Source organism: Cryptomeria japonica, chromosome 9 (genome assembly GCF_030272615.1).
Source record: "Cryptomeria japonica chromosome 9, Sugi_1.0, whole genome shotgun sequence".
Lineage (NCBI taxonomy): Eukaryota > Viridiplantae > Streptophyta > Pinopsida > Cupressales > Cupressaceae > Cryptomeria > Cryptomeria japonica.
Window position 1 is genome coordinate 274322969 of NC_081413.1, and position 13451 is coordinate 274336419.

The 13451-nt window shown below is 34.0% G+C and overlaps 1 protein-coding gene across 1 annotated transcript in view; it reads right to left on the bottom strand.

Annotated features, from left to right (window-relative positions):
• Positions 1–799: 799 nt before the first annotated feature.
• Positions 800–13451, bottom strand: part of LOC131032983 (NADH-cytochrome b5 reductase-like protein) — a 205795-nt gene continuing 193143 nt past the window's right edge. The window contains exons 12-13 of the mRNA XM_057964084.2: positions 1373–1441; positions 800–1159 (exon numbers count right to left, since the gene is read on the bottom strand). Coding sequence (XP_057820067.2) covers positions 1103–1159; positions 1373–1441 — 126 coding nt within the window. The 3' untranslated portion in view covers positions 800–1102. The remainder of the gene's footprint in view (positions 1160–1372; positions 1442–13451) is intronic.

Genomic DNA, 13451 nt, shown 5'->3' on the forward strand with positions numbered 1-13451 from the left:
GCATTTCCCTGAAATATTTGTGTCCCACACATCTCAATAGTTGGAATAATAATGAAATGCGAATATGCAATCAAAACACTGGTAATACTTAAATGTGCAGGGGTATTAGTTAGTTGTGAGCCTTCTCTGAATATTTTGGTGGTTTCACACAATGGTCAATTTTAACTGACCAAATCATCAACTGCTTCATTTGATTATACTATACAATTGAACCTGACCTTTTACAACACTAGAGATGTGTGAAAGTTATTAAATTAAATTAAACTGAATTGAAACAAGATTTTTCTGAAGGTGGTAACCATTAGATAATAACCACACAAATTCCTCATATGTATCTTGTTTGAGAGTGCAAGAGTATAGCTAGTCACAACATATTCTACGTTTCTTACAGCCCATTTTTTTTATCAACCATGTTAAGAAAGGGATTCGCACCAATAAGATAACTGAAACATTTTAATGCTGTCCTTTATTTTTCTCTCTCTCTCTCTATATATATATTTGTCATTAATTGGTTTTCTTCATCATCAAACCTACTATCTCTGTAAAAATTCATCATTTTATTTCTCATGATGAACTTTTATGTTTTTACCTTACTTGATGTTATGTTTGAGCCATGATATCTCCTTGCACGTTCATTGCGTATTCTTCTACTTATAACTCCGATTGTATGTACATGGCCAACTTAATCTCCTAGAAAATGTCTTAGTGGCTATTTTAGAGATGCCTAAGCAATTGCTTTGCAAAGTGAATTTACCCGTAAACTCAATCTAGTAGGTCTCGTATATTAGATTTACCACTGTTGTCTTAAAGCATGATTTTATTTATTTAAAAAAAATTATCACTCCATAGCCCTCAGTCTCGCCAACTCAACATTTCAATAATTTGTGACTAAGTATCTTTCATAAAGATTGCAAGGAAAAGAACACAACCAGAAAAGTAAGATCAGCAAGCTAGCCATGCTTTTTCTGATTAGTTTCAATTTTTTCCATGAAAGAGAACTCCATTTCTGATTATCCTCAATTTTCGTGTCAAATTTACAGGACTGCAGCCTTAAAGCCTTCCTTGTCGCAAAGGTTTATTCAGGTGAAAGAAAACTTTTATCTCAAAACTTGTATACCATGTCTTTTGTGTACCCTGCTTCCTTGAGAAGTCCGGACACCTACGTTCCAAAGACATAAGTTAATATTTGAAAATTTAAGTTAATTTATAAGCTTTAATGCTTATTTAAGTTAAGCACAAACATACAAGAAAATATTCATGCAATGGTCTCCTTGTAAAGCTATATTCAATTTTCACACAAAAATAATGGGAAAGTGATGCTGAAACAGTTTCAGATGAACCAAAATATCTAAAGAACAAAAATACTAAATACCTCCCCCTGTGATCTGTCAGGATCCTTATCGCCAGAGATATGATTCATCATTCCAGGAGGGCCACATACCTGTTCAGATGAGGTAATTAAAATTAATACCATCCGTTATTGACAATGTTTTTCATTCTTCACCATCTCATAAATTTTCGAAATTTTTGCTACAACCAAATGAATTATGAAGTTCAAAATTATCTGAATTTATAATTTATATTATTTATCATGATGTGTTACTTATGAAAAATCGTCAGACTCCAGAAAAGAGTAGAAATAAATTGCCTTGCCTTTGGGTAATCTCTTTAGCAGCTAATGAACGATTTAGATATCCAGACAGCACATGTATGTGTAAGTTAAAAGCATCCCAAGAATTAAGTAACTGCAGATTGAGCAGATTAATGATCTAAAGTTTGATACTAAAGATCTTTGTGATGTTTTGAAATTCCTAAAGTTTGCGATGACATAACCAACATCCTTTTTGATGAATTTTTATTATGTGGCCCTGCCAAAAATTCTATTTTATTGTCTTTTCATTTGGAAATAAGACATAACATTCACTTTTGGCATTCCTGATATCAAGTTAAGTCTGTCCTTGGTAAATGAGCTTTTATGTAAGTAGTAATCATCCTAAGACAGATGTATATACCCATAACGTACCTTGTTAAAGAAAGGGTTGTCACTAGATAAGAAGCTGTGTGGGTGAACAAAACAGGGAAAAACAACCAAACATACAATGTTGGTTGGTGGGTCTGAGATACAATAATGAGTAACATGTAAAACCAGTTAAGGCAAGCTAACAATGGTTCCACATTAATTAAAAAGATTCAAGGGAAAATTTTATCAGAGCTAAGTCAAAATGCGCATTTGAATGCAACCGAAGACTTCAAAACGAAAATTTCAAGAACGAAATTCTATAGTAACTTAAAAGATACAATCAAACCTCATTCCTAAATTTATTCATTCACTCATACAATAATGGACCAGTAACATGTGAAATGAAATAAACTTCTTTTTTCTTGTATTTATTTGAAGCCAGCCATCTTACATTTTGCTGTCCGAAATAGAAAACAAGATAGATACATCCCTTCGGGAGATCTTCTCTCCTCAAGGCAAGGAGAGTGTAGGCATCTCACCTTTGAAAGGTCTGAATACCCTCTTTAACAGCAATGAGATGTATTCAACATAAAATGTTGTACAACATAAGTATAACAGCAATAGACAGCAATTATAAGCATAAACAACACATGCAAGCAAATAAATTCATTGACACCTAAGTTAACATTTATTCAACAATCACAATTTTCCATCCCACCACTTCAGAATCGTTCAGATAACTCTATCTAAACAAGTATAGCTTGTAACATCCTATATAACATACTACTAGCAATTGCACCTTGGTGTGCAATGGGTACGCCGAAAAAAGAGGTGGAAAGTTGATCAAGTAAAATGTATATTTTTTGCATATATTTTTGTAGTACAAGAGGTCAATTGGTAGGCCATTTAGCAATTGATTTTTTAAATCCATTTATAAGAATCCAAACACAATTGAAATAGAACCTATTAATCAGGAAGATAATCAAAATCCATTACCAATAGATCCATGTAATGTTTGCAATAGGGACACACCTAGAGAGAGAGAGAAGGGGGGAAGAGTGTGTGTGAGAGACCAAGGGGTAAGGAGATAGAGATTGGAGAGAGAGAGAGAGAGAGCAGATAGAGATATAAGGAGATATAGAGGGAAGAGGGATATAGATATAAAGAGATAATTTAAAGAGAAACAAATAAAGAGAAGTAGAGAAAAATACATAGAGTTGGAGATAGGGAGAGATGAAGAAAAATAAGGGGAGATAGAGAGAACGAGAGATAAAGAGGAACATAGAGGTAGAGATAGAGAGATGGATGGGGGATAGGAAGGGAGCGGAGGAGAGGTAGATGTGTAGAGATTGAGATAGGGGACATTGGGAGAAATATAGGTAGAGGAGGGAGATGGAGAGAGAATAGAGTGGGAAGAGGACATAGAGAAGAAGAGGGGGAAAAGAGGGATATAACACAATATATAGAGAAGGAGAGGGAGAGATATATACAAAGAGTGATATAGAGAGATGGAGAAGGATAGGGAAATAGATTAGAGAGGTAGGGAAAGATATTGAGACAGAATAGTGAGAGAGAAATAGAGAGATAGAGAAGGAAAGATGGGTTGAATAAGAGAGAGAGGTAGAGATAATGAGATATAAATATAGAGGGAGAGATAGGGAGATAGAGATAGAGTGTAGGAGTGAGAGAGAAAGAAGGTGATGGAGAAATAGAGAGAAAGGGAGAGAGAGAGAGAGATACAAAGGGGGAAGGATAGAGGGATACATATAGAGATAAAGATAGGAAGGGAGATAAATATACAGAAGAAAGAGGAGATGTACATAGATATAGAAAGAAAGTGACAGGGAGAGAGCGAGAGGTAGGGATATAAAGAGGGAGAGATGAGGATATAAAGGAGAGAGAGATATAACTTGGAAAAGATAAAGGGGGTGAGATAGATCAATATAGAGAGGGAGAGATGGAAAAAGAGTGAGAGGAAGAGGGGGAGGGAGAAATAGAGAGATAATAAGAGAGGGGTAGTTGGAGAAATGGGAAGACAAATATAAAGGAAGTGATATATAGAGAGAGGTATATGTATATATAAAGAGAGGGATATATATAGAGGGAGGGGGGAGGCAAAAGTGAGAGACAAAGGGGGTGATAGAGATAAGGAATAAAGAGAGAGTGAGAGAGAGGGGGAGATAGATAGAGATAGAGATGGGGAGGGAAAAATAGGGTATGTGTGTGTGTGTGTGTGTGTGTTTTTTTTTTTTTGTGTGTGTGTGAGAGAGAGAGAGAGAGAGAGAGAGAGAGAGAGAGAGAGAGAGAGAGAGATGGATTTAAATAATAAATATAAAAATTCTTAATGATAGTTTCATCTTTAACAATTAAATATATTACTGGGAGAGAAAAGTGATGTTGATCAATATGTTTGCTAGTCTTGAGTCTATGCATGAAGGGAGCCTCATAAGCTTATAAGAAAGCCTCTAGTCTATTTATTGGTGAAGCTTAAAATTGCCCTATAAACTCAAAAAATCCTAAATTTGGGAATATCTGAGCTGTTGATTTTATTGATTTGTATGTATCCTAAGTAGTTTAAATTACTCACTTTGACAATACATAGAAATTGAATTCTAAACATATAATTTATTATATATTATTATGAAATAAATATTAAAATATTAAAAAATAAAGATGAGATATTTTAAAATTCTAAATATATAATTATCTATTTATACGTTATATATTTTTATTTATATATGTTATAATTTAAATAAAATAAAATTAAACAACAAATATATTTAAATGTATAATTTAACTTTATTATATAAGTACCCCTATCCTCCCTCACGATATAACTTTTTTGTATATAAATCTAAAGTCCATCATTTACATGGGATTTAACAATGATATGATAGATCATTTTTTGTCCCTATTTTTGGTACTTTTTTGTTGCACACATTAGTGGTGTGTCTCTCAATGCTATGACCTTTAGCTGTTGAAGATTTATCAGATTTGAATATAGGGTATTTGAAATTTTAATCTTAGAATATAATCTCCAATTCTTATTTACTGTATTAGCAATCTCTAAGAATATTGATTTACTTTCAATATGAACTGCTGTTCACAATGATCGATTTATATCAATGTTGATTTCTTTGTATGTACTGTTTAGAACAACGAAGTGATTGATATAATGCTTATCAAATTACCAGTATGTATATCGCTGTAGTGAAAGTGGCTGTAGATGCTTGTATCAACACTTAATGTTTTTTGTATCTCCACAAGTACAGATCGACCACCTCTCTCTATATAAAGAGGAGGCATGCTTACGTAGAGGGATGCCTCTACATGGAGCATGTCCACGTAGAGACATGTCTCATAGTTTCAGCTGTCACTAAATACGCCGATTCACAATAGCGATATATATTGGTTAATCGATAATTATCGATTTTGATTTGCTTTATCATTGATAAACTTCATCAATTATGATTTACTTTAAATATATAATCTGATCGATACTCAATATTGATTTACACATGATTAAAGTATAATTAATATAATCAATTTAATTATGTGTATGTATATAATAATATATAAATATACATTATTAAATACATACAGATGATTAATTCATAATCATGTTTCATAGATTAACAATTAAAGCAAGTAATCTTAATAAGCACATAAAGCAAATAATCTGATTATGTCTTGTGGAAGATGGATGTCAAATGCTTAAGGCCGATAGGCCAATTAAATATTTGATTTCATCAGTTAGAATAATCTGACCGAAGCTACAAAACATTAACACTCCCTCTTAGCTAGGGAGGATTAATTCTATCTCAGAACACAATAGATCCATTAATAAATGATATCACCTCACCGTGATATCTGAGAGATATGGCATGTCCATAAATATCAAGTCACATGATATTTGCCATGACTCTCATTTATATCCATTAACTATGATGTGTGCACTGGCATCACGTCACATGATACCTACCATAGGGATATTAAATCATGGCATGTCCATGGATATTACGTCACATAATATCCACCATGATTATGTCAACTATTATGGTTATCCATTGATATCAAGTCTCATGATGTCCACCATAATGTCTACAGAGATGCTAACTATCATGACATGTCCATAGATATCAAGTTCCATGATATCCATCATGATAGTGATGTCAACTATTGCAAAGCTGTCACTTTACAATATCAACCAAATACAAGTGTTCATCACTGAAAAGTCGTCACCTTTCAAGAATGTTCACAGGGCCCATGTAGTCATGGAGTCACACACATGACCAAAAGAGTTTACACATTAAACATCTTTCATAATATTAATACAACAAAATTAAATAATTTAGATTCAACCTTAAATTAACTTACATTTTCAACCATACCAAGTTTATCCTGAAAGTGCTCAACCTTTGTCTTGGATAGAGGTTTGGTGAGAATGTCTGCAGTCTGTTCGCCTGTACTGACATACTTCAACTGAATCACATTCCTTTCAACCATGTCTCTAACATAGTGATAAGGAATCTCAATATGCTTCGACCTGTCATGGAACACTGGATTCATTGAAAGCTTTATGCAACTCTGGTTGTCACAATGGATGATAGTAGGATCCAAAGATTGATCAAACAATCCCACAAGGAGTTTTCTTAGCCATACTGCTTCCCTTGCTCCCATGGAGGCTGCAATGTACTTGGCTTCTGTAGAACTCTGTGCTACTGAGGATTGTTTCCTACTAATCCAGGAAATCATAGCTGATCCTAAGCTGAAGTAGCACCTTGATGTGCTCTTTCTACCACACTTCCAGCCCAATCTGAATCAGTGTATCCACGAAGATCTAGGTCAACATTAGTGTATTTGAGACCATACCCAATAGTACCACGCAGGTATCTCATAATATGCTTAGCTGCAACCAGATGTATCTGCTTTGGTTCACACATGAATTGACTAAGTGCAGTTACTGGACAACAAATGTCTAGCTTGGTGTTAACCAAATACATCAAGCACCCAATTATTTGCCTGTATAAAGTGGGATCTGCAAATTCTGATTTTGCTGCTGCTTCCTTTAGCTTGTGCAAGTTTGTTTCCATAGGGGTAGACATGGGCTTACACTCCATCATTCCAAACCTTTTCAGAATGTCAATAGTGTACTTACCTTGATTTAGGACAATGCTATCTGTCCATTGCCAAACTTCTAAACCGAGGAAATAATGTAAAAGACCCAAGTCTTTCATATCAAACTCTGATGCAAGATCTTGTTTACATTTGGTAATTAGATGATCTTCTCCTGTAATCAATAAGTCATCAACATATAAAATGAGAATTAACATTTCACCATTAATTACCTTGAAGTACAAATTCGGATCTGCATCATTCTTGGAGAAGTTTAAGCCCAAAAGATATTTATCTATCCTTTCATACCAGGCTCAAGGCTGTTTGAGCCCATATAGGGCTTTCTTCAATTTGCATACATGTGAACCATTTCCATGTATGACAAACCCTTTAGGTTGTTCTAAGTATACCTCTTCTTCTATTACCCCATTTAGGAAGGCTGTCTTCACATCCATCTGGTGAATCTTCCATCCTTTAGATGCAGCAATGGCAATGCCAGCTCTAACAAAAGTATATCTGGCAACTGGGGCAAAAGTCTCTTCATAGTCAATCCCTTCCTTCTGAGAGAAACCTTTGGCTACAAATCGTGCTTTGTATTTCTCAATACTGCCATCTGCAACAAGCTTGATTTTGAAGAGCCATTTTGAAGACACTACTGACTTATCTTTTGGTCGGGGCATAATGTCCCAAACATCATTCTTAATGATGGATTGATACTCTTCTGTCATAGCATCCTTCCACACTTGAATTTAATGGCCTCCTTGACACTGGAAGGCTTTGATTTGATGATCTCACTCATCAGGGCAACGTAGTTGGAGAACCTGTGAGGTCTTTTGCTTTCCCTGAAGGTCCCTTGTGGTGTTACATAGTCTTTAGCCTCTTGAATCATTTTTCTTGCCCAAAGTGGCCTCTTTCAATTCACATTAGTGTCTCTAGGTTCATTGGCAGGGTCCATGAATTCATTTTGACCTTCATTTTCTATTACTTCATGAGTCTCCCTCTAAATCTCAGGAGCATGATCCTCTTCCATATTTAGAGGAGATTCTTGGTCTTCTATCTCATGAGTGCTTTTGGATTTTCTGAAAGCAATGTCTTCCTCAAATATGACATCTCTAGTTAATTCAATTAGTCTTTGTCCAGGTATGTAGATTTTGTAGGCTTTAGATGTTTCACTATATCCTACAAATATGCCCTTTTTTGCCTGAGGGTTCTAATTTGGATCTTTTCTCTTTGGGTATATGAATATAGACTGGACATCCAAAGATTCTTAGGTGACTTATGTCAGGTTTAACTCCAGTGAATGCTTCTTCAGGGGTTTTGTCATCTAGGAGGGAGTGAGGACATCTATTTTGTATATATACAACAGTACTAGAGGCTTCAGCCCAAAATGATGTTTCTAAGTTTTGATCATACATCATAGCCCTAGCAGCTTCAACAATAGTTCTATTCTTCGTCTCTACCACCCCATTTTGTTGAGGATTATAAGGAACCGTGTTTTCTCTCTTAATCCCCGCATTGATACAAATTTTTTTAAAGTTATCTGAAGTATATTCCCCCCCATTATCTGTTCTTAGTATTTTAATTCTCTTTCCCGATATATTTTCTACTAGAGCCTTGAATTCCTTAAACCTCGTAAGGATTTCTTCTGACTCTTTACATTCAAAAAAATATATCCATGTCTTCCTAGAGAAATCATCTACAATGATAACATAATACAAAAATCCTCCTATAGAGGTTATAGACATGGGTCAACATAAATCAGAATGAATAATTTCTAGTACATTTTTAGATTTGCTCTCACTAGAGTGAAAAGTGCCTTTCGTGAGTTTCCCTAAGGCACATCCTTTGCATGTTCCTTCATGATTTTGCTTAATCTTAGGTAGACCTATTACCATTTTTTCAATTGAAGGCAGAGCTCGAAAATGGATATGTCCTAATCTTCTGTGCCAAATTTCACATGTACTCATTGACTCATGTATTAGGGATTGAGAAGGAGAAGTGCAAAGTTTGTAGAGGCACCCATGTCTCACTCCAATAGTGTGAGCCTTCTTGATGGTTGAGTTCTTGGGCCATGCCAAGACCTTACCTTCCATAAAGGTGATCCTATATCCTTTATCTTCAAGAGCTGAAATGGAGACTAGGTTCCTCTTTATCCCTGGAACATATAACACACCTGTGAGTTGGAGAGAAATGCCTGATTTAAGGTTTATAGTGCAGGTCCCAATTCCTTTCACGGGATAGTTGGAGTCATTCCCAATAGTTACTTCCTCATCAGATTTTTCTATTTGACTATCAAGATGTTCTTTGAATCCTGTAATGTGACGTGATGCTCCACTATCAATCACCCAGGTATTAGGACTGGTTGATACTTGGCTTGATAGGGATGAGTAGAACACAAGTTTCTCCGAATCATTTTCTAACCCTGTCTTACCAACTTCTACAATAGTGGCTTGAGGTCTTGACCTGTCTGGGCATTTTATGGCGCAATGCCCATACCGGTCACATCTAAAGCATTGCACCTTGGTCCTATCCCTCTTTCTCTTGGACGAGTATTTACCTCTTGCATCTTTATCCTTCTTCCTCTTGAAGTTCCCTTTCTTCCCCTTCTTGTGAGAATGAGAGTTTAGCACATGAATGTCTTTGTTTGTAGAGCTTTGACCATCCCCCCTTGTGATTAGCCTAGATTCCTCTTGAATGCAGTCTGTCTTCAACCGATCAAATTTAGGGAGTTTTGAACGAGCACTAATTCCTTGTATAAATCCTTCCCATGAAGCTGGTAATCCATTCAATGCCAATATAGTTAGCTCCTTTCTTTCAATGAAGTGACCAATAGTGGAGAGTTTGTCCCTTAATTCCGTGATCCCCATGAAGTATGATGAAATTGATTCTCCTTTGTTCATCCTCACATGATGAAGTTTTTGTTTGAGTGATAGAACCCTACTCGTATTGTTTATCTCGTACATGCTTTCTAATGTTGAGAACATTTTCAATGCTGTATCCAACTTGGAGATTATAGGTACTATGTGATCATTAACTGCATCCACTAATAACTTCATGGCCTTATTGTTGTTCTTTATCCATTGTCTTTTCTCGTCTTCTTCATTTGGTTTAGTTATCTCTTTTTCTACAAATGCTTCTAAATCTTGCTCTCTTAATGTGAGCATAATTCTGAATTTCCATGAGACAAAGTTAGAGGCTCCTTCAAGACTATCCTCGAACCTAACACCATTGGCCATTTGGAGAATGAATATGCTTTTCTAAAAATTCAAATGATGAATTTGACAGCCTTTTGATTCAAATCTGGTTGGATCTTCCTTATACTGGCTCTGATACCATGAAGATTTATCAGATTTGAATATAGGGTATTTGAAATTTTAATCTTAGAATATAATCTCCAATTCTTATAACTGTATTAGCAATCTCTAAGAATATTGATTTACTTTCAATATGAACTGCTGTTCACAATGATCAATTTATATCAATATCGATCTCTTTGTATGTGCTGTTTAGAACAACGAAGTAATTGATATAATGCTTATTGAATTACTAGTATGTATATCGCTGTAGTGAAAGTGGCTGTAGATGCTTGTATCAACACTTAATGTTTTATGTATCTCCACAAGTACCAATCGACCACCTCTATATATATAAAGAGAAGGCATGCTTACGTAGAGGCATGCCTCTACACAAGCATGTCCATGTAGAGACATGTCTCTACGTGAGCATGTCTCATAGTTTCGGCTGTCACTAAATATGCCGATTCACAATAGCGTTATATATTGGTTAATCGATAATTATTATCGATTTTCATTCGCTTTGTCATTGATACACTTTATCAATTATGATTTACTTTAAATATATAATCTGATCGATACTCAATATCAATTTACACATGATTAAAGTATAATTAATATAATCAATTTAATTATGTGTATGTATTTAACAATATATAAATATACATTATTAAATAAATACATATGATTAATTCATAATCATGTTTCATAGATTAACAATTAAAGCAAGTAATCTTAATAAGCACATAAAGCAAATAATCCGATTATGTCTTGTGGAGGATAGATGTAAAATGCTTAAGGCCGATAGGTCAATTAAGTATTTGATTTCATCAATTAGAATAATCTAACCGAAGCTAAAAAACATTAACATTAGCACTTTGTTCGCTCATGGTAATATTATTTATTGATGTTCATTACACAATATCCCACAAATAATCAGCATTGTTTCGTTCACCTAAATTTAATGTTAGTAGAATTCGATAAGGGAGTCATATAGACTTAATGATTGTTATAGCTAAATTTCAACTTTTATATTCAAATTAAAATAAAAAGAAACTTAAAAATTAAAAAATAAAATGAAACCTATTTAAAAAATAAAAAATAAAAAGAAAATTTATCTATTTAATGAATTCAACTAATATGAATAATAATTATTAGTATGACTATTTCAAAAAATTTAATTTATTAAAAATTTATTTGATATTTATATAGATTTAATTAGTATTATTTTTAAAATTACTATATAATATATTAAAATTAATTATTTATATGGTATAATACAGTGTTCCACGACTGTTGGGGACAGGGAGATAGGGGGATGTAGGGACGGGCTTCGGGGACGAGGGAACAAAGGGAAAAAGTTTTGGGGACAGGGGGACTTGGGCCTGGGAGGGGCAAACGCGTTTCCGTGGAACACTGGTATAATATAATATAATAATTAAGAAAATAAATTAAAATTATAATTTTTAAAAAAAGCATGTAATTTAATATTTATATATTCATTATATTATAATATAAGTATTATTAAAATCTCTAATAACAAAAGTTCAAAATTAATAAGAAAATAAATGAGTAATTTATAAGAAATTAAATGGATAATAATAAGGGACAAGAAATAATTATATGATATTAAAGTCATTCCACATAGCATTGGAAAGAGTCGGCTTTAAAAAGTTTAAAATAAAAAACCCCTCTATGTTCCTTCAAAGTCTAAGTTCGAAATAGTAAGCATGATAAAATTTCCCTTCCTTGGGCACGTGATGCGGTAGTGGCAAGTGAGGCATTGATTAAAATTTATTTGAATAAAGAATTCACGACCAAGATACTCGGAAAAGAAAAGTCGGTTCATCGGCAATTATTTCCTGGCAAATTGCAGCCATCCGAAATGACATGGCAAGTTCGCATGATAGTTGTGCCCATTTACTCGATAAAGCGAACTTTTATTTATGCTGGAAAAACAATGAACGAAAAACAGTACTTGAAAAACGATGACGGACGGGAAATCTAACGGTAACCCAGCTTCCTATCGTCTTGCACACTTTTGGGGTGTTATGAACCATTGATCTCTAAAGTTAATCATTTTTCTCATATAGGGTACACCTTCGGCATAAAAATTCTTCACAAATATATACCGTTAAGTTAGCAAAGTGTACAAATAGGAACTTATTTATTATCATCTAAGGCCTTTGCTTCATCAAGTGAGGTACTCTATACCTACTAGTAAGTTTTGCCATCAAACTTTCTCATAAGGAAGTTCAAAAGGTCCTCAAATTAAGTCTCCATTTTCATTCAATGTTTAGGGTGTCGTTTGCTTGCATAGGCCAATTTTTTTTCTTAACAGGCTTTTGTCCTTGACTATTGTCAAAGGCTACGTCCAATCTAAACTATCTCAATGAATAGTTGACCACCAAAGACTAGTGAAGAGGATTTTTCAAGCATTAGATTCATCATCTTCTTGCTTCTCCTGCATAAGCTTCCCACATGATATGCTTGACTTCTTCCACCTAATGGGATACTTTGTAGCTACTAGCAAGCTTCAGTGTTTCTTTCCTGAAGAAAGTTCAAAGGTCCAAATTTGACTGTCCATTTTCAAACAATATTTGTGGTGTTTTTTGTTTGAACCAATTTGTATCCTTTGAGTAGTGTTTCAAGCTTTTATTTAATGTTCTTTCTTGGGATATTCCTGATTTTTGCCCCAAAACAACAATTCCAACTTAAGATAAGACTCAAAATATATTTATAAATATAATTTTATCAAAACTGATGATATTTCATTATAATATCAAAATTGAAATACACAGAATTGTAAAACTAAATACATTTGATAGTATGATACTTCATAATTGATCAATGCCAAATGCCAAAATGGTATTGATAAAGATAAATATTAAATGCCAATTGCTAGGTAATAATTTAATATTTATCTTTATCAATTGGCATTTAATAGTGATAATTTTAGTTGTCTAAGTTCTTGAATATGGTCTCCACTCCCAGACCCCCTCATTGTAATCAAATTTTTTATATGACAAGGGATTCCAATTTCCACTAACTAGTGGAGGTTTTAGAGTTGAGACCCTAATGGG